This window comes from Geospiza fortis, unplaced genomic scaffold (assembly GCF_000277835.1).
Source record: "Geospiza fortis unplaced genomic scaffold, GeoFor_1.0 scaffold165, whole genome shotgun sequence".
Taxonomy (NCBI): domain Eukaryota; kingdom Metazoa; phylum Chordata; class Aves; order Passeriformes; family Thraupidae; genus Geospiza; species Geospiza fortis.
This window is the reverse complement of record NW_005054442.1, coordinates 1,241,144-1,266,465: the sequence shown is the minus strand read 5'-3', so window position 1 is coordinate 1,266,465 and position 25,322 is coordinate 1,241,144. Positions and strand designations below refer to the sequence as shown.

General features: G+C 39.0%; 1 protein-coding gene across 5 annotated transcripts in view; it reads right to left on the bottom strand.

The window, feature by feature from the left end:
• The window catches only part of ANO5 (anoctamin 5), a 61,041-nt gene that overhangs the window by 5,205 nt on the left and 30,514 nt on the right, over positions 1 to 25,322 (bottom strand). For 4 of the 5 annotated variants that reach the window (XM_031062236.1, XM_031062238.1, XM_031062237.1 and 1 more), the window contains 15 exons: positions 22,104 to 22,172; positions 20,864 to 21,148; positions 20,405 to 20,518; positions 17,854 to 17,969; positions 16,143 to 16,277; positions 14,829 to 14,934; positions 14,679 to 14,739; positions 11,843 to 11,994; positions 8,647 to 8,721; positions 7,135 to 7,357; positions 4,607 to 4,776; positions 3,925 to 4,022; positions 3,352 to 3,482; positions 1,566 to 1,771; positions 524 to 705 (listed from right to left, as the gene is read on the bottom strand). In XM_031062236.1, coding sequence (XP_030918096.1) covers positions 524 to 705; positions 1,566 to 1,771; positions 3,352 to 3,482; positions 3,925 to 4,022; positions 4,607 to 4,776; positions 7,135 to 7,357; positions 8,647 to 8,721; positions 11,843 to 11,994; positions 14,679 to 14,739; positions 14,829 to 14,934; positions 16,143 to 16,277; positions 17,854 to 17,969; positions 20,405 to 20,518; positions 20,864 to 21,148; positions 22,104 to 22,172 — 2,123 coding nt within the window. The remainder of the gene's footprint in view (positions 1 to 523; positions 706 to 1,565; positions 1,772 to 3,351; positions 3,483 to 3,924; positions 4,023 to 4,606; positions 4,777 to 7,134; positions 7,358 to 8,646; positions 8,722 to 11,842; positions 11,995 to 14,678; positions 14,740 to 14,828; positions 14,935 to 16,142; positions 16,278 to 17,853; positions 17,970 to 20,404; positions 20,519 to 20,863; positions 21,149 to 22,103; positions 22,173 to 25,322) is intronic. The other variant, XM_031062239.1, reaches the window with a different exon arrangement.

Genomic DNA, 25,322 nt, shown 5'->3' with positions numbered 1-25,322 from the left:
TCTTTTGCAATTATTCTAGAATCTCCAATGCTAGCAAGAAAGGACTACTTTTTAAATGAAAGAAGGATAGGTCTGATTTTTGGTCTGATCAAGCAAAGTAAGGACTGATTTTAAATACCATATGTCATTTTCAGCTTTGGGATCTAAACATCTCCTTTAATCTGCTTTCTTGTCCACTTATTCGGCCTAAAAATCTTTGAAGATATAGGCTGAAGTTTGCAACTTCAGGGACATAAATCTCCTTCCTCACTCAAAAATCAATAGTGTAATTAAGTAAACAAAAAATCCAATGAAGAAAAAGCAAAATGCAAGTCAGCAATGAGACTTTTAGTGGTGATTGTTATTGAGGTGATTGTTTTTGTTACTGGCTTGATCTCTTACCACCTCAACCATTACCTTATCAATAGTCTAAATATTACCTCTCACACTTTAGAATGATGAGAATGACATAATTTATTTTCTAATGGACAACTTAGATCTTAATTGATTTTTTATGCTGTATTCTATACAAAGTGACACCAACCTGCATATGACAAAGTTTTCTGGATTCTCTTTAGGTTCATTTCTCTCAGGAAAATCTGAGATTAGAAACACTGACAAGCTGTTGTTTATGTATCCAGACATTGGTGAGTCTTCATTTTCAGAATAAGCATAATAGTAAACCAAACGAGGAATCATATCTGATGTGAATGCAACAATGAAAGCCTGAAAAGAAATTGGAAAAATAAATAAGGAAAGTGGCACACAAAATTTGGGAGCAGATTTATAAAGGTGTTGTGGCTCTGTGACTCTGGCATTACCCAGAATCTTTTAAGAAAGGGTGAGAAGCATGATTGGGGCACTTCACCTTGGTAAAAGATGCTGACTGCAGCCTCAGCACATTTTTTCCTGGAAGCTTGAGATACTTAAGGTGCTGAGGTATTGTGCTACTATGGCAGTACCTGCAAGTGGGTTTGTTGCCTGAGACACACTAAAAAGAGGCATTTCTTGTGCTCAGTAGGCTGCTTTACAATATGTTTCCAATGAAATACTGGCATAGCATTTAGTTTCCAGTTTATAAAAAATACTTGGAGCCACTGGTGCCACAGGGGCATCCAGAGGCAGAGCAGAATTCCCACTGAACAGGACTCATAGCAACAAGGGTAAAAATGCATGTGACCCACAGGATTCATCCACCTTTCCTGTCCCCTACAGTTCCCTCTGGGCAATCAGTGTGCTTCATCAGACTAAGCTTCATACTGGCTCATGCCATTCCAAAAGGCTGGAAAACACAAACAACTGAATGAAAGGTTATGGCCAATAAAATGTGGATGGGAAGCTGCACACTGCCAACATATGGACAAGCCAAACCACTGAAATGGTTTGATGGTATCTTTGTAGGTTAACATGATACAGTGTTGATGAAGGAGAAAAAGCATCAGCTGGTTTTTAATTCTTCACATTTTGAGTACATGGAAGAATCAGTGTTGATGTAGCATAGCCCAGTGGTTTTGGTTCTCCAGCTTGAGATTTCCCAGCTAACACATCACATACCTAAGTAAGTAAATAAGTATTAACAAACTTACATTGGTGACAACAGACAGGATGGCCATCCCATTGAGGATTTCCTGCCACACTCCTATGCTATGTGCTTTTGCAGCCACAGGTCTTCTGTACTGAGTGGTCAATTTCCAGGAGTCTACACGAATCTCCAGGATATTATTCATCAGAGCAAGAAGGGGAGCCAGGGGAAAGGATGCCACAAAGAGAGTAATGAATCCAAACTGAATGACTGCAAGAGAGAAAAACAATGTGTCAAAATCTGCCCTTCCAGATGTATCCTCAGAGTGACAGGGGTTTACCACTAGCAGACAAATGGCAAACTCCCGCCAGGCTGCACAAATCATCTTCAGCCCTGGCCTGAGCCAAGTGACAATCAGCCCCAGTCCCAAGACTCCTCCAGTGCCTTCAGGCTGCCATTCAGCAGCACCCATAGAAATGAGCATTTGGATTCAATGAAATGATGCTACCAGCAGTGCTGGATACCAATCCTTTGAGGGTGCTGCAGTTCTCATATGAATGGTGTGTAACTGTAGGGGAATTGGGATGTATTCCTCCATCAAATTTCTCAATTGTTATCGGACCAGTTTTGTTCTCTTGCAGTTTGTACCATCTTGTTCTTCTTTTACTTATCAACTACACACCTCACAACCTTATCTCCACCTATTTAATCAAAACATTCATAACAATTCTATATGCAACAGTTCCATTGGGGAATGTTGACATTAGTTTAAGAATTGTGAACAGAATATACAAATGATCCTTTCAGTTGTTACCAAAATTAACTATCTCAGTACAGAATGTGATAATCCTCAGTACACAGTCAATACTGCCACTATGTTTCAAATAAAGGAAATAGAACATTTTTTTCTGCTTTAGGTAGTATATAAAATACATTCCCATACACCAGTCATTCACTCTTCCATGATTTCAGTGGTAAGTTCTTCACCTCAGATAAGCAACAAAATTCCTGCTAGCTTAGCAGCCCTTGGACAGTGCTGGAGCATAGTTCTGATTCTGGAAGAGCAAGGACATGGCTGGCAACAGTGTATTCTGAGTGTATTGGTTTCACAAGACCACAGTGCTGTATCAAATTAAAGTGACACTATGCATTTTTAGAACACTTCAAACTATTTCTGCAGAAATAAAACAATAAAAAGGTTCACTTTTCAACAAAATGTATGCTTGTAATAACCAAATATTAACTTCTTTAAAGTATCCTTTAGATTTAGCTTGGCTTCAGTTTTGGTTTCAGTTTCTCAGGGTTGTAAACTGCTGTTAGAAGCTGACATGCTCAGGTTACCTTTGCAAACCCATATTCCCGTGCCCACACTCCCTCTGCTGGTCTAACAGACTGAAGGGAAGCACTGATCAGTGCAAGACTAAAGCTGAAGGGATTCTCCTCTAGCCAGTTCATAGATCTCATGTCTGCAGTACCCATCCTTACAGCACATTTGGCACTCACCCCATACTTAAAATTTCCACTGACATCAGCTAAGAATATGCTTTGGAACAAGAAAAGAACAGACACAGAGGCAGCTGGCTGCACTGAGAATAATGTTCCCCATTCAAATGAGGAAAACAAAAAGTCTTTGCAGTGTTTCTGTGAAATTCCCAGCAGTTCAAGATGCAAAGACAGCTTTTTTTTTAAATTGGGCTGACCTATTTAATGATTCCCAGCAGTTAATCGTCCTGTTATGCAGATAAAAGTGGTGGCATCAACCCACAACAATTAATCGAGAAAATGTTCTTTTGGAAGTGTCGGTACAAGGTGTCCTGTCCTCAATTCCAAACGTGTAATTTTAAACTCACCCATTTCTAAATATTCATAGAACAGGCCTAAGGCTCCAAATGTCTGCAGATCATGGTCTTGCTCCCAGCGACTGTATAAATTTTCAGGATTATTTCTGGCTTTCCGACGACCCCACCAGTTACAAATCCAGCTGTATGTGCAGAAAAATGTTAACAACGAGAGCAGATCAGATTGGCTTGCTTGGTTAGAGCATGGTGCTAATAACACCAAGCTTGTGGATTTAGTCCCTGTACAGGCCATTCATTTAAGAGCTGGACTTGATCCTTGTGGGTCCCTTCCAACTCAGAATACTCTGTGAAGTCAGAGTCACAGAATCTGGGTTGGAAGAGACCTTCAAGATCATCCAGCCCAAGCCATGCCCTAAACACCTCAACTAAACCCTGGCACCCAGTGCCACATCCAGGCTTTGTTAAACACACCCAGGGATGGTGACTCCACCACCTCCCTGGGCAGCCATTCCAGAACTTTATCACCCTTTCTGTAAAATACTTTTTCCTAAAATCCAACCTATATTTCCCTTGATGCAGCTGAAGGCTATGAGATGGGCACCTCAGTGCCAAGAGAGAACTTACGGAACAATGGCCTCTTGGATGTTTCCCCAGATCTGTTTGCCAGCCATGACTATGGTGAGCTGTGTCGTCAGTTCTATCAGGCAGCCTGCAGGATCACACTGGTGGGGACAAATTGAGTGTCACTGGACATGGATAATGGGTATCACCCAGATAAACGACATTTTACTACTGTATAAATGCAAGAAAGGAGATCTTAAAACTTGTAAGGACAATACTTAATTTCCACATGGACTGCCAGCTAAGCCACTCTCTCAGGAAGGGCTTTAAGTGTTTCAAGCGTGAGACAAGACACACACCAAAACATAGCAACCATATGAAGACAGAGTAATTCAGAGATGCTTCAGAAATCTGTGTGCAGCACACACCCTCAGGTAAGGTGAATCTTTTGCACTCAATGAGCTCTCAGCACCAGATTTTTCTTTTTTAAGATCTATGGTGAGACCCACTGGTATTTCAGGAGAACTGGGACCAAGAAAAGCTTTCTGATTTTTCACTCTTGTGACTGACAGATTTTCACTGCTGGTGTTGCCCTGACTAGCAACAGCAGGAAGAATCAGCTGAGGAAGCATCAGCTTTAGGACAGCCAGCTGAGGTCCAGCTCAGTTCAGACCAATCCTGCAGCTGGAAATTTACGACTGTGCAGACTGAAAGGAACAATTCACCTCAATTAAGAAAACCTTACCTCTTCATTTCGCCAGCGATTAAACATGTATGTGTAGGCACCTGGGTAACCAACAAACTTCCCTTTGAAGAAGGCCACGTAGAAGCAGGATGAATAGTAGTTGACAAACTGGAACAAAAACATTTTCATAGTGAGCCTGTTCTCATACTCCATATGAGTTCTGGGGATCTCTGTGAAACCAGAAAAAAATAACTTTAGGTTCTTTTATTCCCTTTAAAAGGATACAGATTCACAAATATTCATCATGCACAGTGATCTTAAAGGGAAAAAAAAAGAAAATAAGAACACCTACAAACACTTCAGCAGATGGAGTTCCTGCTTTCAGACACTTTACCCTTACTTTACAATGCAATGTTTGATGCAGGCAGGCAAGGAAATTCGTATTTAAAACTTCTATAAAATTTAATTTCCCCTTCTTTGTCCTGTCCATTAGTACTTGTCCACCACCAAATGTTACACTATTTTAGTAGATCTGAGATAAATCTGAAACAGTAACTAGAAGGATCTCCTGTAGTATGAAGATTTCACTGTTGGCAACACATGATTATTTTTTTTCTTTGTGGTAGAGAAGTATGTTACAATATTTTTCCCCAACCCACTGTATGTGCATATCATTAAAATCAGCAGAAACTGCATGGCCCATGTGCCTCTGAAAGACAAAGCTCATAAAGGGCAGAAGAATAGGGGCATCTTGGAGCTACTGTAAATCACCAAACCTTTGCTTAGGGTTTTGCTGCCTTTTGCTGCTCACTGTCTATCACATTTATATTTTTGAAGGCAGCAGGAAGCCCTAAGCATATTATTGTCAAATGTCCTGTTAAATGATAACATATAACCAATTCAAGTTGGGAAGTAGCATAAGAAAATACACCACAAACATTCAAGTTCTTCTCAATTGGTGAGGACCTGGCCGATGTGTTGAACTCATCAGCCTTATTGTAAAGTTGTTTCATTTAACTGAGTAAACTGTTTCCAAGCTTGCTGTAAGTTTGCATGCCAGAAGAACATGAGGTATTTACTGGGAACCTGACTTCAGAGTGTAGGACAGAGGAGGCAGCTCTCAGGTGAGGCAGTCTGCCCAGCTTGCAGCTCCCTAAAATATTTTTATTTTCAGTGAGTTGTTAAAATATTGATGTGAGGCACACAGTGTTCAGGGCACCAGAGGCAGCTTATACCTGTTTGTCTGAACACCAAATCTGGTCTCAGCATTTCAAAGAGTTCAAGAAGTAAATAAAATGTGGGCAGACACTTCTGACAGTCCAGGTCATCCAAGGGAGGCAGCAGTCCTCCCCACACCAGTGAACTGTTATGCTCCCCCTGTAACCCACAGACCAGGCAGTGCTGCCACTTGAGAAATTATTCATCCACACTTGCAAATCAGCGAAATAACACTGCTGAGCCTTCATGCTTACAATTCTTGTTCCTCAAGAAAGAAAGATCTAAAAAATTATGATTTTGTGTTTGTTTCTGTGTTTATTAGGGGCAATTTTAGTTACTACTTGCTCTGTTTCCGTTTGGTCTGATTTGGCCAAGAGAAATAAGCAATACAGATCACAGAAATGGTCCATGGTAAATGAAAATAAACCAAATACAACATCCCTTTAAGATTCTGCAAGGTACACCTTTCAACTCTTGACTCAACTTGCAAGATCTCACAAAAAAAAAGATCAACCAACTATTTTTATGACAAGTGCACAAACAGCAAGCACCTAATATTTTCAGCTCCCCTCCCCAAACTGAATATATTCTGCAATTATCTCTTTCTATTAAACACCTTCAGGGACTTCTATCTCTAAATCATTAAGAACAAATAAAATTAAATACATATTTTTTTAAATGTCTAAGAAGGGCTCTCAGGAACGGTATTTCCAGTATGCACCAGAAGTCAAACATAAAATACACTACAAAAGTAGGCACTCTTTTTGGGTCTCCAGTTCTGGAGCAGGGGTACTGCTATCAATAGCTACTGCCACAATAACACATCTTGGGCATAGCTTTTCATCCTGCTCAACCTCTGCCTTCTATCTTTGTAACTCCAAATCTGTACAGTCAGAGCTAAAGGAAACAACATGGAAAATGTACTATCCCATCCCATCTTTTCCCCCAGACCAAGAGTAATTATTTAGTCTTAGTAAGTAAGTCTCATTATTTAGTCTTTTTTTCTTGTAAAGATAGCTGTGATTTTTTTTTTTTAAATATATTTACTTGCAGGATTTCTAATTGAAATATTACTAGTTCAAGACAGTCTGATCTTGCTTTGGTGATTCAAGATGATTTTTAACTATGTTCAGGTCTGTGATTGTCTCTGTAAACTAGATCTAATATAAACAAGCACTATATGAGGAGAAACTAGGTTATGAAAACTACTGAAATGTTCAGTATAGCTGTGGATACTCCTGAATCATTGCAGCAATGGGAGCCATAGAGCTCCCACTGTGCCTGAATTGAGAACAACAACATGGAACACCTTGATGGTGTGAATTTCCAATGATTCCTTCCAAGCTTTGCCTTCAAGTCCCCCTGCTTACCCATATCAGTAATCCAGATGGCTATTCTCTCATAGAAGAAGTTCAGGATCATGATGATGACAAAATTGAGGCAGGAGGCAGTGACAGAGGTTGCCAGCTGAGGGGTGAGCACGCCGCTGATGGGCTGCAGCGTCTGGGTGTTCTCCATGAGGCTGGCGAAGGCGGCGTACACCGCCAGGCGGTACACGATCACAGCTATCATGCTGGCTATGATCAGGGACACCTGCACAAAGGAGGGACAGCTGAAATACACCTGCAGCCTAGTATATCTATACACTACAGTTATATGCATGAACTTTAAAAACAAGATGTAAACTATCGTGCTTTATGTTTTTTAAATTGTATTCTTTGTGGGTATGAGTTCAGCAGCACTGAAATGCAAAGTACACAGGCAAAAATACTTTGTTATATGATATACATTAAAACCAACAAAATTATTTTGTTAACATAAGAAAACTCAATAATCTAATACCAATATCTGAGAAAGTGTAGAAAAGTACAGACAGGAGATGGAAAGGACAAGTTAAATTAAATTGTCCACTCTGAAACTCACTCTGAAACTCACTCTGCATTCATTGTTGTGAATTCTTTTTTTTGTTTGCCTTACCACAATTTTTTTGGTATGTCCTAACATCATATAAGTCACAGAGAAAGTTATCCCCATGCTAAAATGTCCAATCAAATTACTAATTAATTCTTGGGTTTTGTGGTTGAAATGGCTCCCAAGGTGTTAGAAAGTCTCTTTTTTCCCAGCCCTGTGACTGAAGAAGAAGTTGAGATTCATCGGTTGTGCTTTTCAAAGTTGTTTATTTGCTCTTATCTCTGACATTCCTTCTCTGACCTGCTGAGATCTGTCCAGCAGGTCAGGTTGTGGTACACTGACTGTGCATGGGGTGGTGTTAGCTTTTTTATACTAAAAACTACGTGTACTTTATTTACAATAATTTTCCAATACCCATCACCTATGTTAGACAGTCTGTCTCTACTCTAAACCAATCCAGAAGTGCCACCATCACAGCAGAAGATGGAGGACAAGAAGAAGAAGGAGGACAGGACACACCCAGATTCCTCCTTCTTGCTTCTTGAACCCCCATTCTAAAATCCCAAAATTCTACTTTTTTATCCTGTGACAAATTAACTGTCATTCTACTCAAACCCTTGTGGCTTGTAACTCCTCACACAAAGTTGGTAATTGTTTCCATGGGTTAAAATCAAAGGCACAGGTGTTTGTGACTCCATGCCAAGGCCTCTGAGCCCCTGCCAGGGTCTCAAGTCCTCCAGGGCAGCCAGAGGAATGTTCTAGGTCCTGACAATTAAGGACAGATTTCCAGTGCCCTTTTAAAAAAAAAAATCAGAATTGAAGTGCACTTTAAATGACAGCATGCAATCTGCAGAACAGTAATAAAAGCATGTGTTATCACCATGATTAAAACTAATTTGTGTTAATGTGATGATTAGTAATGAACAGAATCTCTGATACATGTCAAAATGATGATTCAAAAAGGTGCTCACCCAGAACAACACTGTGGCTCCTGAGATGCAGAATCGCACAGCCTGGCTAGTTAAAGGCAAATAAGGCTCCATCTCCTGAAACAGTCAAGTACAGCACAGTTCATGTTATTCCCACATCTCACTCTAACATCAAGCAGCACACAGAGCTCTCACCAGCTGTGTGAGAAGTGCTCACATCCAAGGGAAACCATCCAGAACCCTGCCCCTCTCAAATGGCAGACAGAACATAATTTTGAGTGTGCTGGGGGTGGGGTGGGAGTGGGTCAGGGCAAAAAGATCAGGACAGAAGTGGCCATAAAACTGCTACAAGACAGTACCTGGAAAGAATGGTTAAACTTTTGCAAAATAATCAGTAGCTAAAGGAAAAAGCCCAACTTCCTGAGATAAGCAGGCCACAACTATTACTGTAATGCTGTCAAACAGCTCTGAGTCCACAAAGGGACTCCAGTTTTATAAATCTTCATGCCGAGATCCCTTCAAACTTGTCATTTGGATGTACCAGTCAGACAGTGCTTTTCCCCACTCCTCCAATTTTATTTGTTTTTTCAGTTGAAGTAATGGCTATAAATGTAACTGCCAAGCTCTGCTGCAGCACCAGGCAACTGGGTGATGCCAGTATCCTAGACAACACAGGAACAATTTTCAGTGCTCACGTAGCTTGTGCAATCAATTCTAGTTCCTAAAACATCAGAGTACATGTTCTATGAAAGAATCTTCTCTTTAAGAACTAATGCCAGTGGAAGAAGATATAGTGAAAAATAACCTGGATTTGATAAATCCGTGAGACAAGGCACTGTAGGATGCTTAGACTCCTCTTGAGCAAAGTGGCATTGAGTACTACAGAAACTGCAATCCCAAATGTAATATAGGCAGTAATGTGCAATGACAGAGACTAAGTTCGAATCAAATGCTTCATTGTTTATGTAGATTACAATTCTATTGTGATCAGTAAACCCAGATTTCAGCTATGATCTAGTTAGACAGTTTAGCACCATGAACAAGTGTGTTAATGACAGCCTCAAGATCAGTAAATTTGGTTTCAGTGCACTTAAAACTTTGAATCATGAATAACAATGAAATAATTTTCTGAGTGAAGCAAAACCAGTTGTGGGACACAAAATCACTGTCCTGTACCCACATAACTCTATTGGTTCCTGCAGAATTAACTTATTTGAAAGCATTGGCCTTTCATGTGTTCACTACAGGACATGCTCTAACAGGAGGAAATTACTATTACCTGTACAGGTTAGCCTATAATCATTGGGTACTGATAAGGATCACTGATAAACCCCGCTGCAAAAAAGCCTCTGAAAAACCACTGAGACTGTAAATTGAATGTCATAATATAAAGGCTTGTACAGTCATTGAATTTTTATGGCAATTGTTAATGCATACTTAGAAAGTACAGAGGAGAGCAGTATCTCACACTGAGATAAGAGAAGCGTATTACAGCCCATTTCTACTTCCTAAATAAAGTTCACAAAACCCTATCTCATCTAAGGGATTTGGATCAATTTAGAGAGAGAACTATCTTCTCCCTCAGGACAGTGTGCAAGCACACCTAAGCCTTTGGCTGTGCTCTGGTACAGCTGATTCACCTCATCATACTACAGGTTTGGGTCCAAGCTGTACACAACCAGTGCTCACCAGCCAGCCTGTCCTAACATGACCACCCCCTCTTGCAGGGCACACAAGGAAGGGCCAGCACCTGCCTGCTGGACAAAGCTCCCCCTGCTCTCTCCCTCAGCTGCAGCACAACCACTGCAGTCTGGCAGGGTTTGGGCCCTGTGCAGCCATGGAAGGGTGTCACTGTCATATTTTCTGAAAAATCCCTTTGCCAGGATTCTTCTCCTGGGAAGCTGAGACGCCTCAGAGAAAATGAAAACAATAATTATCTGATTCGCTTCTCCTGTGTTTTGCTGCTTTGCAACGCGGTTTGGACATTGTTTACCAAGTGGTTATTGTTTCATTGGTTTCACATGAGCTGTTTTGACTTAATGACCAATCATGGTCCAGTTGTGTCGGGACTCTAGAAAGAGTCACAAATTTTTCATTATTATCTTTTAGCCTTTTGTCTGTATCTTTTCTCTATTCTTTAGTATAGTTTAGTATAACATTCTTTTATATAACATAGTATCATAAAATAATAAATTAACTTTCTTAGAACATGGAGTCAGATTCATTCATTCTTCCCAATGATGGGGGACCCAGAAACTACCACTGAAGGGTGGGGAGGGTTTGAGCCTGAGCATACACAGGGATGTAAACCAGCAAATAATACATAACTGGCAGGCATGTGTTTGCAATTAGTAGAGCTAACTAACGAAAATTGATTTACTTGAACCTGTTTTCCTGAACATGCAGAAAATAATGCTTCAGCAGAGCTACACTCTTAAACATAGTGCACTGTTATCAAAGAGCCCTGTGCAAGGTACACAGCACTAGCTACAACAGCAGAATTAATGCCGTGTATGTGGAGAGGGAAAAACTCTCTCTCATGAGAAATAAGATTAGTGTATGTATTTCCTAATGATTAAGGAAATGAGCCCTGAAAGACAAGGTTACTGTTTTAGAACAGACTCTTCCCCCACATTCTGGCTAAGCTTCTATTTTTTTTCTGAAGACTGTGTTATCTAAGTATACTTAGGACTAGTGACAATAAGCTATTTATATGCAATTCTGGGAAAGGGAAAAGATGACTTAAAAATACACCAAATGGGTGTGGTAGATATTGTGACCAGCTGATCGTGAAATTTGTCAAATAACTCCTCCCTAAAATAAATTTAAATGAAAACAATTAACATCTAATAATTATATAGAGTGTTTAACAGAGTTAAGTAGGGTCACTAATTGTATCTCAATTACATTCAAGAGAAAGGTCTTTGGCCACCTTCATCCCTCTGGTGTTCCCCAAACAAAGTGGTTGAGTATCAGAAGCTAAACCACAGCTGGATCAACTTATTACCTTAGATCACAGTGACTGCTTCTTCATATGTTATATAGGGGTAAGAATGAGTGGTTTTAAAGGCATGAAAGTTTCATAGACTGCTACCCTGAATTGTGAAAGATGCACTAAAAAGACATAAAAGCTATAAACTTTGCCCTTATTTTCTTGATTTAGTATATCAATTTCCATGTTACAAAACTTTCAGCATACAACTGGATTTGCACACACGTCAACACAGCACGTTCATACCTGAGTTACAGGATTTTTCTTCTTTTGCGTACATTTTGCCTCGTACTCAGGCCTCAGCTGGAGCTGTTGCTGTTCCTCTTCAAAATCAACCAAATCCCATTCATATTTCAGTCTTGCTTGCCTCCTCTTCCAAAACTCCAAGAAAAGTGTAACTGCAATTTGCAAATGTTAAAATAGAGTCAAGGAAGAAGTGAACAAGTTCATGAACCAAGTTAAACATCTGCACTGGCTTCTTCTCCGTGGTTTATCATTACAATGTGACTCACTTATTTTTACTGACTACCAACTATAGTTCACAGATAAGACCATAATATGGATCCAGTAATTTATCAGCTAATTGAATTCCAGAAGTAGATGACAAGGAAGATGCCAAGACAAGATATAGGTATTTCCATGGTTATGGTGACTACGTTCAATTAACTACTCTGTGTATGCAAAAAGCAACATGGAATTAAGAAAAGAACCTGATAATTCAACTAATTAATGTGTATAAACCTGTAACACATACATATTACAATATTACAGCTTTCAAGTAATATGGTCAAACACTTCTGCTGTTTTTTGATGCTTATTTGATATCATGGTGTCCTAAAGTGACTTTATGATACTGAATTGTATCCCCATTCTCTGGAAAAATCCCTTCACCCACGATTTTTCTCCTGGGAAGCTGAGAAACCTCAGAGAAAAAGGAAAACATAATAATTAAAATTAAAATAATTATCTGATTTGCTTCTCCTGTGTTTTGCATCTTTGGAATGTGTTTGGTGATTGTTTCCCCACAGGTGACTGTTTCAATGGATTCTGGTGTGAGTTGTTTTCATTCTTTAGCCAATAGGGGCCAAGCTGTGTTAGGACTCTGAAAAGAGTCACAAGTTTTCATTATTATCTTTTTAGCCTACTCTAAGTATCCTTTCTGTATTCTTTAGTATAGTTTAGTATAGTATTCTTTAATAATATAGTATCATAAAATAATAAATTATGAGAACATGGAGTCAGATTTATCATTCCTTCCTGCCGTGGGGGACCCAGCAAATACAATAGCCCAGAAATAAGTTTTGTGCCTTTAAAGCTAGATCCAAGAGCAAAGGGGGGAGAAGGAAAAGGGTGGAATTTTTTCAGGGCTATATTCAAAAAACCAGAGCTAAGAGCTTCAGCTCTCTCTGTCTCACGGACTGTGCTGTCTGCAACACAGACAGGAGCAGGAGAAAACTCTCCTTGGCTTTTAGTTGGGTTTTTTAGCTAGCTGAGGCAGAAAAGTTCCCTGGACTGTGACTTTTCTTTTCCTTGGCACTGTTTGAACCTGCTCTGGACTGAAAACCCAGGAAAACACCTGGAGCTCATGGCTGTGGCCCACTGGGGCCTAGGATGCAGCATTTCCAGCACAGGAGGGACTGGCAAGAGACAGAGTGAACTAAGCCACAGCCCCTGAAAAGCAGTGTCTGATTTTGCTACCTCTTCAAAACAATGAGAGCTTCCATTGTTTAATATTATTCAATTTTTATGCCTGTGAATACTTTGTTTGTTAAATAGTTTTTTTCCAATTTTCTCAAAGGAGATTTATGTCTCCTGTACTGGTGGGGGGAAGGGCCACTTGAATTTGCTTTCTAGAGGGACCCCTTTGGAGGCTGCATCCCAAATTTACCCTAAACCAGGACACACAGTCATTTTAAAAACAGTGAATGTCTGATGATTTTCATACAATCAAGAGTTGGGCTGGCCTAAGAATTCTTTCAGACATTAGAGGGAATTGATTTCATATATAAACAACTATAAAATTTATAATACTATGTAACATCTTAAGAGCCCTTAATAAATTTCTTTAAAATGTCAACATTTTGTAATCTGATTGTTCTTATCTGAACTGGGGAAGTTTTATGGCATAGACAAACACAGGAAACCTTATCTTCTGCAGTTCTAAACTCTTTGGCTGGTACTTCCTGAATGACTAATCCACATCATGCAAATGCTAGTTCTTAGAAACCAAGAAAAGTTTAGTAAAACAGCCACACAACAAAAACCTTATTAGATTTTAAATAATAATTCTATATGAAAGAACTGAGTGATTAGATCCTCTGATAAAAAATACACAGGTTTTCTATTAGCACACAAGGATCTTCGTGAGTTAATGAAATATCTATATACAAGTTGAACATTTAATGATGACATTTCATACAAACAGTATGAAACATGAGAATTGTATTTAAGGAAATAAGAAGCAATAACTATGCTATCTGGAATTTATAAACCTTCACAGAGCTGAAGAAAAAAAAATGTATTCAACACAATGTTCTTAAAAGTCTGAAGAGGTATCATTGGTGTGAAACTATGATTATAGAGACCAGAAATCCACCTATTTCTACATCATCAAAACATACTACAGTGCATGAAGTTCAATGGAGTAGATCCCTATGAATTTCCTCATCCCAAAAGTACAGCTAATGCAGCAGCAGTGATGGACCACCATCCATCCAGTGCAAGGGCACAGAACTCCCCCACTGGGACACTGATGATGTGAAGGGCTGAGCAGAGAGGACTCTTTGATGGGCTGCATAAGGTTGGACCCCTCTAAGGGTTACTAAGGAAAGAATCAAATGTTAGCAGTTAAGAGTACACAATGCTTACGTTATTCTTATGGTATCCTAGATGCCTGCCTGGGTTTTTTTAAGTCTTAATTCCTCTGTAACTTTAAGTTATTTTCACTCATTCATCACTTCAGCATCTGAGGCGGGATACTAAGGTGAAGCCATTATTCCCCTTCTTCCCACTTCCAGTGTCCCTCAACAGCTTGGCCAAGATCTCCTTATTGCTTGACATAAAACTTATCAAATGTACTCACCCCATATACCCATGAAAATGGCAAAAAAAAGAGTTGCCACGTTGTCAAACAAATGGGAATACTGCAAGAGAATAGCCAGGAACAGGTCAGTACCAAGACAGTTTTCAGGATGAACAAAAAGGAGCAGTGGCTGCAGAACCAGACACAGACCTGGGAGGACTCGCAGGTGGTGTTCAGTCTCCAGTATTCACAGTCTCGGTCACAAAGTGGGCACATGATGATCTCTCCTCCAATTGCAGGGTCACAGATTTCTTTGCTAAGCAGGAAAACATAGTAAAGTATCTTAAAAGCTGTGTTATGAAATTTATTTAAAAAATAAATAGGAACTTCATTTGTTCAAAGCTCAACATTTGCAGCTTCACAGCAAAGGTGCCACATCTTGTCACATTCACTGGTATTAACCAGTGGCTGGTCAGGGCAACCCAAGAATGAAGCAGCTGCTACAAGAAGTAGAATTAATAATTCCCTTGATATTGGCTTTTTGGCTCTACCAGCAATGAATCAGGAGTCTGTCAGGAGCTGTAATGTATATGCACTGCTTTCAGGCAAGATATAAACCATGTTATTTCTCATCAGGTTAGCAATGACATCAAACACCTTCTCTAAAAGCAGAGAGACCACTTCAGCTTTGATATCTGCAGTAAAATTTGCTACTTCAATTTAATGACAGTGGGTAAAATTTAGAATGCTATGATAGTACTTCAGCATCCAGAGAAATCTCAGTATGTATAACAGTATTCCCAGATGAATTCTTAACCTAGCTAAAATACAAGTCTCAAAATTACATTATTCAACAGAATAGATGAGAATTTTAAGTTGTTAGTCATCTTTTATAGTTAAAACTCAAGATTTTATAGACACCTTCTTACAGAAAACAGTAAGCAATGACAAGTCAACCCTCTTTTCCTTTCCCCACCCCCAATCCCTGAACACAATAAATCTTCTGATAAAAGAAATACTATGCTTACTTAAAAAAAACCCCACCAAATTGTGGTTTCTAAGATACTGGATACCTCTTTGGTGGGAGAACACTGCTGATCTGTTTTACTCATGCTTTTGGTTAGTACAAATGATACCCTACACTAAAAAGTCAGACTGCTCTGCAAGACAGATTAAACAGACAAGCTTAAGGCAACAATAAACACTCAAACGATTTTGAGAGATCTAAGGGGTACCCTCAGGACTTCATATATTGCAGCTTCTCCAAAGCAGAAAGCTATGGCCAACAAAATATTGCTTTTCACCTACAAGGTGAGTCTTACTAACTGATAGTCACAAGCTCTGCATTAGTGGTCCACCACCTTTACAGTCAATAAAGACAGCTGAAGAACAAATCTGTCTGCTCTGACAAGCTTTAAAAGCTTGTTACCTGTTGAGTAACAAGAAGAATAATTTTTTTTTGGCAAGAATAAAATTTTCACATTGCTTAGCTTTTGCCCAGGAGATTTTCAATGTTATACTTACCTGCTCATATTTTCATCCATTGTAAACAAGCCGTAAAGAAAACAGATTAAGCCAACAACTGCTGCAAGGAATAACATCTCAGTGTAAAATCCCAGCCAGGCAAAATAGATTCCAATCTTCTCACCATAGTACTTTCTGAATACAAAAAAAAAAAAAAAAAAAAGCAATTAACAGGAACACAAAGCAAAATTTAAAACTGTAGTAGAGCAAACTGGCCAGAGTAAACTACTGAATTTTGCCAAGGGAACTACTTGGCAAAATTCACTTTTAACAGAAGAGTAAGTGCACTGAGGTACTGTGGAAAATGAGGGCTGAAACTGGCCATGAGAAGTTACTCAAGCTGTAAGAACCAGGTGAATGATCAGGAAATATGGCCTCTTTTGTCCTTTTTTTCCTTCTGGTAGAAACTAACATTAAAATTGCCCTTTTCTCTTTTCTACAGAATAGTGTAGGTGAAGGTTTACTTTCTGATTTTTCCAAGGAGTTACACAAATGAAACAGCACAACAGTTCTGACCATTTGGTTAAAACAAATAGGCAATCCACAGAAATACAACCACTTGTGTTACAAACACAGAACTGTAACCTGTGAACAAAGCAACATTCTGTTGTATCACATCAGCTGAATCAACGAGATCTTAAGTGAGTTTAAATTTGGGCTTAGAAGTAAGAATCAAACTTCCAAACTGATTTTATCAGTATTTTTTCAAGTCTGTGTTGAAATTTCAACATTTCAAATAAACCTTTAACATTTTTTTGCAGAGATTGTTTAAAAAATCTGAAGTATTCTATGTGTGTGTTTCTTTAACAGCTGAATTATATGTAATATACCTAACCCCAGAAGGACTGGCTAGATGGAAAGAGGCTTGATTTGAGATAAAGCATTTTGCCCCTTCTCAGTAGAAAGCTCTGTCATGTCCTCCCAAGACATAGTGCCCAGTTAATATCCAGCTCTCATTGGATCTTAAAAGAGGCAAAGACTTCTTGATGCCTTAAGTTTTAGCTTTTATATTTTTCAGATTCTGTGCTGCTTTAGTGTGTAGCTCTGAGCTTCATATTAAGCAATGGTAAGCTCTCTTCACAGAGTAGGTAGATCAAACAATCCTTCTCTAGCTGGGACCAAGGACAGCCTATACAAGTTTCAGGCCCAAGAGCATAAACAACATGGACTGAAGAGTGAAAACAAGAAGGATAGGATTTTATAACCTAAAGCTATAATTGGACAATTAACTCCAATACGCAAATGGCCCAGAAATTATAAAAGTGAGAGACCCCGTGACTGGTCATCCATTTTGTGACCATTTTGGGTTCATCTTGGGTGTAATCCTGGCTGGGCTCTTGTGCTGCCCAATACGGATCCATTAAGATTTTTAATAAACACCTACTTTAACTCTGTGTAACCTCTGTCCTAGGTCAGCCTCCTCAAGGCATCATTCCTAGCAGGATCAAGCTACAGATGAATATACACTGTATTACTTTTTTATAGTTGAATGAATATACACTTTTTTGCAGTTGAATGAATATATCCTAGCAGCATCAAGCCAGAGATGAATATACACTGTATTACACTTTTTAATAAACATCTGCTTTAACTGTGTGTAGCCTCTGTTCTAGGTCAGCCTTCTCAAGGCATCATTCCTAGCTAGAGATGAATACACACCGTATGACAGTGAAAAGCAAGGGCACACAACAAGCCCCAGGCAGTATCTCACCTGATAAGGACCAAAGGCTGCTCCTTGTAGAAGCGCAGGAAGCGGGCCCACTCCATGTAGAGCGTGTACCTCTCGCTGTCACAGTTGGGGTCGCTGGCCTTCTTCCAGTACTGGCACTGCGAGCAAAGCAGAGTAAGGGAAAACACCTCACGGTCACTCTTGTGCCGAGAATGACACAGGAACAGGTGGGAGGCAGGATTGTAGAAGGAGCAAAGAAGCTTTATTCAAGAGCACCTTGTGGTTTTTATAGAGTGACATGATAGATTCTATTTGATTGGCTAATGTGAAAAATGTGTATTTTATGATTGGCTTTTCGCAAATAGTAAAATGAATAGTATATGTGTTGTGTTAGAAAGTTATGCTGTTATAATTTTCTTGAGTAATGTGTTAAATATAGTTTTAGGTTATAACATAAGGTTAAAATAGAAACTATGCTATGTAAGATACTTTTAGCAGCCACAGGACACCTGAATCTTTCAGAGAAAAAGAATTTATTGCTCCCTTATCAGAAGAAATGAACTTCTTCCCACCTTGCTTGGGCAGGACAATGCCAGTTAGGATTAAGAGGAAGAAGTTGACACTGACCAGACAGAATCCTGTGTTTGAATGGAATTTATGTATCATGTATGAGGTGTATAAATATGCAACAAATTGTTGCTTTTAAGAGTTAATCCTCTGTTAACGTCGGTCTTTTTTTGGGCTTATTTTGCCCAGAAAGAGGCACCTGGACTGTCTGTAACTCTTTGTTCTTATTGTCTCATATTGTCCTAATCCAAATTGTTCAAATTTTTATTACTTTAATTATATTGCTATTTTTATAACCATTTTATTACTATTAAACTTCTAAAATTTCAAAAACAAGTGATTGGCGTTTTTCACAGCTAATAACAAAACCATCTTCCTCATACACTGTCCTTGAGAAGAACAGAAAGACAAAGCAGAAAAACACCACTTGCAGATTGTTTATGCTGAACAAGTTATCACATCCTCACAACTCCCTGAAAATTCTCCCAAGCCCTGTTTCTCTCTCTCTGTCTCATGGCATCCACACCTCATCAACAGGCCCAAATACTACATTGAAAGAGACAAACAGCAATGATGATGCACCCCTCTTCAGACTGCAGTGTTGGTTATTATCAGGTATCTTAACTGTCAAATACGATGAAAATTTTGGAACTTCATCACTTTCCTAGAAATTAAACAGTGTAAAATAATCACAGTTTTTGACAGCTTTTTCAATTTTATTTTGTGCCACAGAACTCCACTTCTTCTCCGTTTTGTCAATTATTCACTTTGTGATCTTGGTTTTCCTTTTTTTCTGAATGTCTCTGAATCACAAAGAAAAGCATGAAAATTGGTTTCTAAATAGGAAGCAACCAATAGAAGTTTAGGCAACCTAAATTTTGCATTTTGAAAATATTCTGAAAGATTAAATAATTATTTTTAGACAAAGATTTTTCAAGTCTGTCTCACAAGTTTTAGAATTTTTTAATAAGATTTCTTAGCATTTAAAGTTGGTTGTAGTTGTATAGAAGAGATTCTTGCTTTTTACTGTCTGTGGTTTTGGTAATCCCAACAGTATAAAGTGCCTCCCAGCCTAGACTAGCATTCTAGATTCTAATCAGCCAAACTTTCCTCCTGAAAACCTAAGGAATGTCCATTCACTCAATTATTTTTTTTCTAAGGAAAATAAAATATTTTCAAACATTTTAAAATATAAATCTATATACAGTATTTAAAAATGTCTTATGGCAGAATTCAGAGTAAATTCACTAAAGCATAGTGACATCTGAAATAACCTTTAAAAACACAGAGAGAATTTAAGATTTAAGCAAAAAAATTAAACACAACATTTAGGAGGAAAAAATTTTAAAGCAAAAAAACCCATGTAAAACACTGTAACCCATCTCTCTCTTGTTTTCTCCCTGGAATTTCAGGACTAAATCCACACATGCCATATAAAAAACTGACCTTACAGCAAAACTAAACATAGTATTTACTATCCTTACCACATTTCCAGTACTACAGTGTTTGTACACAAAGGTCACTGGGAGATGGACAAGCCACCACCCACACTAAACTGGCAGGGTTCAGGCAACTCCTCTGACTTCAGTCCCAAAATGGTATGAACTCAAGAGTTTTTCTCTGACTGCAGGTAGTGTGCACTAGTGTGTAACTACAGTATGTGTGTGTGCACACCCTATGCTCACACACTGCTGAATGTGGAAATTCATTCCTTGTTATAATCTAAGGTACTAGTGTGGTCTGTGCCATCAGCATTACAGGAATATGATGGAGTAAGTCTCTGAAGAGATGAGTGACTGACACATATTCTAAAAACTCATCTGTAGGAAGAAACATTTCAGCACATCAAAGCCAAATAGTAGGGCTGACAGCTATGTCTTGTGTGTTATAAAACAGAATCAATTACTGGGACAAATTGAAAGGTTTGAGTATATTTTTGTATCTCCTGGAAGAACAAATGTCACAGTAGGTAAAAGAGTGCAAACACTGGGAAATGCTCAAGGGAGCAGAAAGCTGAAATACTTACATCATGAAGAGGATATGCAGCTGTATAGGTGCCATTGTTCAGCAGTCTCTTAATCCCAAATTTTTTCTTCCCTTCTTCTGTTCCGTATGGGCAACGTGTAAGAATATAATTAACCTGAGATTCAAGAATGACAATTTCAGACCTTTCCTATTCTAAGGCCATTAAATAGAAACCTATAATAGATGTGCACTGTGTATAATCTGCAGGAACAACATGCAAAAGCAAAAGGTATTTCTTCAGCAGGCCTTATCTCCTATAAGAATACTGGGGGCACAGTTGCCTTGTAGACATCCAGAAGGTCAGTTCCAAGAATTATTCTTTATTTCTAAGCAAGATGCACAGGTACCCAGGCCTCTCTGTATTTACCTCAGTTACCATGGCTTCTATACTCACTCCTTCCTTACATGAATATTCCAATGGGACTGTGTAAATGAGAAGTAGCCAAATTCCCATACTTACTATTCTGTTTCTCATGGATGGTGAGAAGAAAGTGCTCTCATCATTAATGAGGTACAGCTCCTGCTTGTCCTTGCTGAATGGTGCTGTGAAATAATCTGGTTCAGGGTGCATCACCTTCTCAGGCAGCCTCAGTGGGAAAAGCACACAGTCCAGGGGGTTCTCCACCATGGGGGGAATGTCATTTTCCCTGATGGGAACTTTAATGTTCAGTACTTCTGCATATGTGATCAGAACCTCCCATGGTGCATGGATCTTCACAAAAAAAATCTTGCCATCTTCAGATTCCTGCTCCAGAAAAATTAAATCAGACATTAGACCAAACTGTGTTGTATTTAAAGATTTATGGGAATATTTTTCATACAAAATGTATTGCCTTTTACATATTTTTTAAGGATTTAAAAATGAAGTAGGAGAGAATAGGACTTTCTGTGTGTGTGTATATATATATATATATTTATTTACTGAAAAGCTTATTTGAGTGGTTGGCTGTTCATAAAAATAACCTTTGCACTACTACAAGCTCACAAAGGCTTTTCAAACTATATTCATCTCATACAAACCTGAAAATTCTCATTACCCTAGAAACACAAAGAATAATCTTGTCATAGGCCTCATGTAACATATGTTCTTCTAGGGCTGCTCTGCATTCACAGCAGAAGTTGGCAATCAGAAGGGTTTTTAATATTGCTCAATGAATTCCCTACCTATGAATGTTACAGAGCCTGAACTTTGCCAAGAGTTATTTTACTCACCTCAGCCTCTGGCACGCTGACTCCATCAGTCAAAATTGCACATCTTCCAGTTATTACAGTCAACAGTACCACTAATCAAACATCCTGAAGGTCACAGGGTCCTTCCTCACTATTACAACATCCAGTGGGCATAACTAATTCATTCACTGCCTTCCAAACTTGTTACTCATTGTTAGGCAGAATTAAAATCATTAAAATCACCTGTAAGCACACTTCCCATTCATGTGGATATAAACCAAATCACAGCTATTTTGCCTTCTTGTTATAAAAGCAAAAACAAAAGCTTCCTCTTGAATCAAAATTATTGTGCTTCCACAATTCTTACCAATGTATCTGGAAAAAGCACTCAAATAAACATATTAACCTTGTTTCCCCTAAATTAGTCACACCTCACTGAAATCCACAAGTATAATTTATAATTTTTCTCCGAGAAAGTGGTTTATTGATTTCCAGGTCCTATTCTTTTTGGACCTAATTTTTTTTTTTACCTTCTTGTCTTCTGTTTCTAGCTCCAAACCAGCCTTTTGCAGGTTGCTCTCAAATTCTTTTCTCCTTTCCTGAAGAGAAACAAAGACACTTTAGTAACTGATGAAGTTAGCAACTAATTGATCATTCACCGATGACTCACCGGGTTTTACTTCTCTCAGCTGCCCTGATGACAACCCCTTAAGGCTATGTGACCTTCTCAAAGCAAGCAGACAAAAACCAGTGACACACACCAGGCCACTTTCTGGTGAGGCCAGCTTTGTGATAGGAACCCAACAGGAAGGGCACTGACCAGCCCCAGGGCACCCACTGGCTGGGAAAAGGCTTGGTCTGGGCTACTTGACTCATCAGACAAGCAACTGATGGCTTGGGTCTTGAGCACTTCTGACTTCAGGATTGTGAAAAATGCATGTATTTTATGATTGGCTTTTCGTAAATGTTAAAATGAATATTATATGTGTTGTGTGAGAAAGTAATGCTGTATTAATTCTCTTAAGTAGTGTGTTAAATATAGTTTTAGGTTATAAAAAATGTTAAAATAGAAACTATGCTATGTAGGCTACTTTTTTTAAAGAAAGGACTTGCAGCGAGATAGCAGCCACAGGACACCTGAATCTTTCAGAGAAAGAGAATTTATTGCTCCATTATCAGAAGAAACAAACTTCTTCCCGCCTCGAAGGCGCTGTCAGGATTCAGAGGAAGAAGTTGACGATGATCAGCCAGAATCCTGTGTTTGAATGGAATTTATGCATCATGTATGAGGTGTATGAATATGCAACAGGCTTTTAAGGGTTAATCCTTTGTTAATGTGGGTCCTTTTTCGGGCTTATGATGCCCAGCAAAGGTACCTGGACTGTCTGTAACTCTTTGTCTTTATTGACTCATATTGTCCTAATTCAATTTGTCGAAATTATTATTACTCTAATTGTATTACTATTTTTATAACCATTTCATTACTATTAAACTTTCAAAACTTTAAAAACAAGTGATTGGCGTTTTTCACAAGGAGGCTGCTGCATAGGGTGTGGTCAAGTTTAGCTCTATTTCCAAGAGAAAGATGAAAAGAAGAATTCTGGAAGCACGTGGAAGACTGAGTGCTTCCAGCTTCACCTATTTATTTTTATATTTAGTTATACAATTATGCCCGATACAGACGTTCAAGTACTGATTACAGACAATTCAAACATTACTGATAAGACCAACAAATCACTGCATGTGCTTAGCTTGCATAAAGTCAGCATGGACTTCATGCAGAGATAGCAAACCTGCCCATGGTAGTGGGTGGTGGCTGCATGACTTGTGTGAGCTTGTTATTCTTCTTGAAATCTTTTTTTTTGCGAAGTAATTCCTAAGTTGTGTCTTTGGGTAAGAACATTTTCTTCCTTTCATCCTCTGTATAATTTTTGCTCCTACTGAGAGACTGTACTAATTTCCTCTTAATTATATAAAATTTGCTGAAGAACTACCAGAATAACAATAAATTAAGCCAAATATTGAGCCCTACCCTCTTTAAAATGCACAAGCCAGATGACAAATTTATTTCTAGCTAAACTTTGCCATGCTGTCTAATATTTCTTCTATTGAAAAGTCTTAAATTACAGTTTTCAAACATAAAAAAACCCCAAAACACGATAGTTTTCAGCCAGTTTTCCTTTCCTGCATGTCAGTGAGGAGTAGACTGCCATTTTTGCATTTCAGTTTGCATAACTTACTCAGGCATATGAATGCAGACTGAAGAATAGCTTTCATAGCCCTCAGATGTTTTCCTGTGTTAGTGGCCTCTCATTTTTATGTGTCACATCTGATTTTGCCAAATATTACTCGATATTAAATTAGACACTGGACTATACAAATATGAATAATTGTGAATATGGTAACTCCTGAGTTCTAGCACATGCTGGGGGCAAAAAGCAATTCCATGCACTATTTTTCCTACAAACCTGCCTAAATGCACCTGTCTAAACATGTCAGAGAACTCTGGTTTGCTGACGTGATAATCAGCTAGAGAACAACACAACGAAAAGGTGATTTCAGAAGGTATGTTAAGATGCTGTAGAAAAGCTGACATTCAAGCCTAGTATCCAAAGCTACATGCTACTCTGGATTACCTTTTCTCCTAACAAAGAGGCTGGTGTGTATTCTTTCTCCAGCAAACACTGGAAGAGAGCCAAGCAAGTCAGCTCAGAGGTTTCGCTCCAGCTGTGCAGCTCAGGAGCAGACAGAGCCAAAGGGTCTGGCCCCATCCTACTTATCTTTCCTTACAATACACTTAGTGTGACAAACTGCAGTGCTCTAATAGAAATTATGCTCTTTTTACCACCTTGCTCTTCTCCCACAAGCCCCCTCCTGAAACCCATGCAATGTACCGCACTTTCCAGTTAATGGGAGAAACATTTTTAAAGGAAATCAATCTGCTGGGGGGAAAAAAAATCCTCCTCCTTTTCTTGTCAAATACTGGATTTCCTCATGTCACCATCAAAGGCTTAAAAATGATAAAATGTATCCTTGGACCAGAGCTTGCTGTTTTTAATCTGTACTTATAATTTTAAGCTTACTGCCCCAAACCTGATAAACCATCCCTGGTGCATGTATTTCTGACTCTACTGTAGATGCCAATCTGCAGCCAAAGAGGCATGAGGGAAGATCTGTAAGTCATCACATGCACCATATTATGTGGATATCTGACATAATGTGGGATAAGCACAGACTAACTTTATCATCTAACATGTGCTGGGCTGTAATGAACCACCCCACTAAGATTAATAAGGCAAGATCCAAAGTCCAGCAGCACTATTACGCCCAAAGCAAATGCAACACTGCATAATCAGGCAGCTAGGGAAGAGAGAACTTCTATAAACCCAGTTGTGATAACAATGCTGGAACAACAACAGGTAACAATGCAGGTCCAAGTCCTGGTGGGTCCCTTCTGACCCAGCATATTCTGTGCTTCTTTAACTCTGTGAATTCCTGGTCCTGCACAAGACGGTCCAGGAGTCACACTGTGTGCCTAAAAGTGTTGTGCAAACGCTTCTTGAGCTCTGCCAGGCTTGGTGCTGTGACCAGTGCCCTGGGGAGCCTGTTTCAGTGCCCAACCACTCTCTGGGTAAAAAACCTTTACATCCTAATACCCAACCTAAACCTCCCCTGACTCAGCTTCATGCCATTGCTTTGAGTCCTGTCACTCACTGGTCTCAGAGAGAAGAGACTGGTACTTCTCCCTC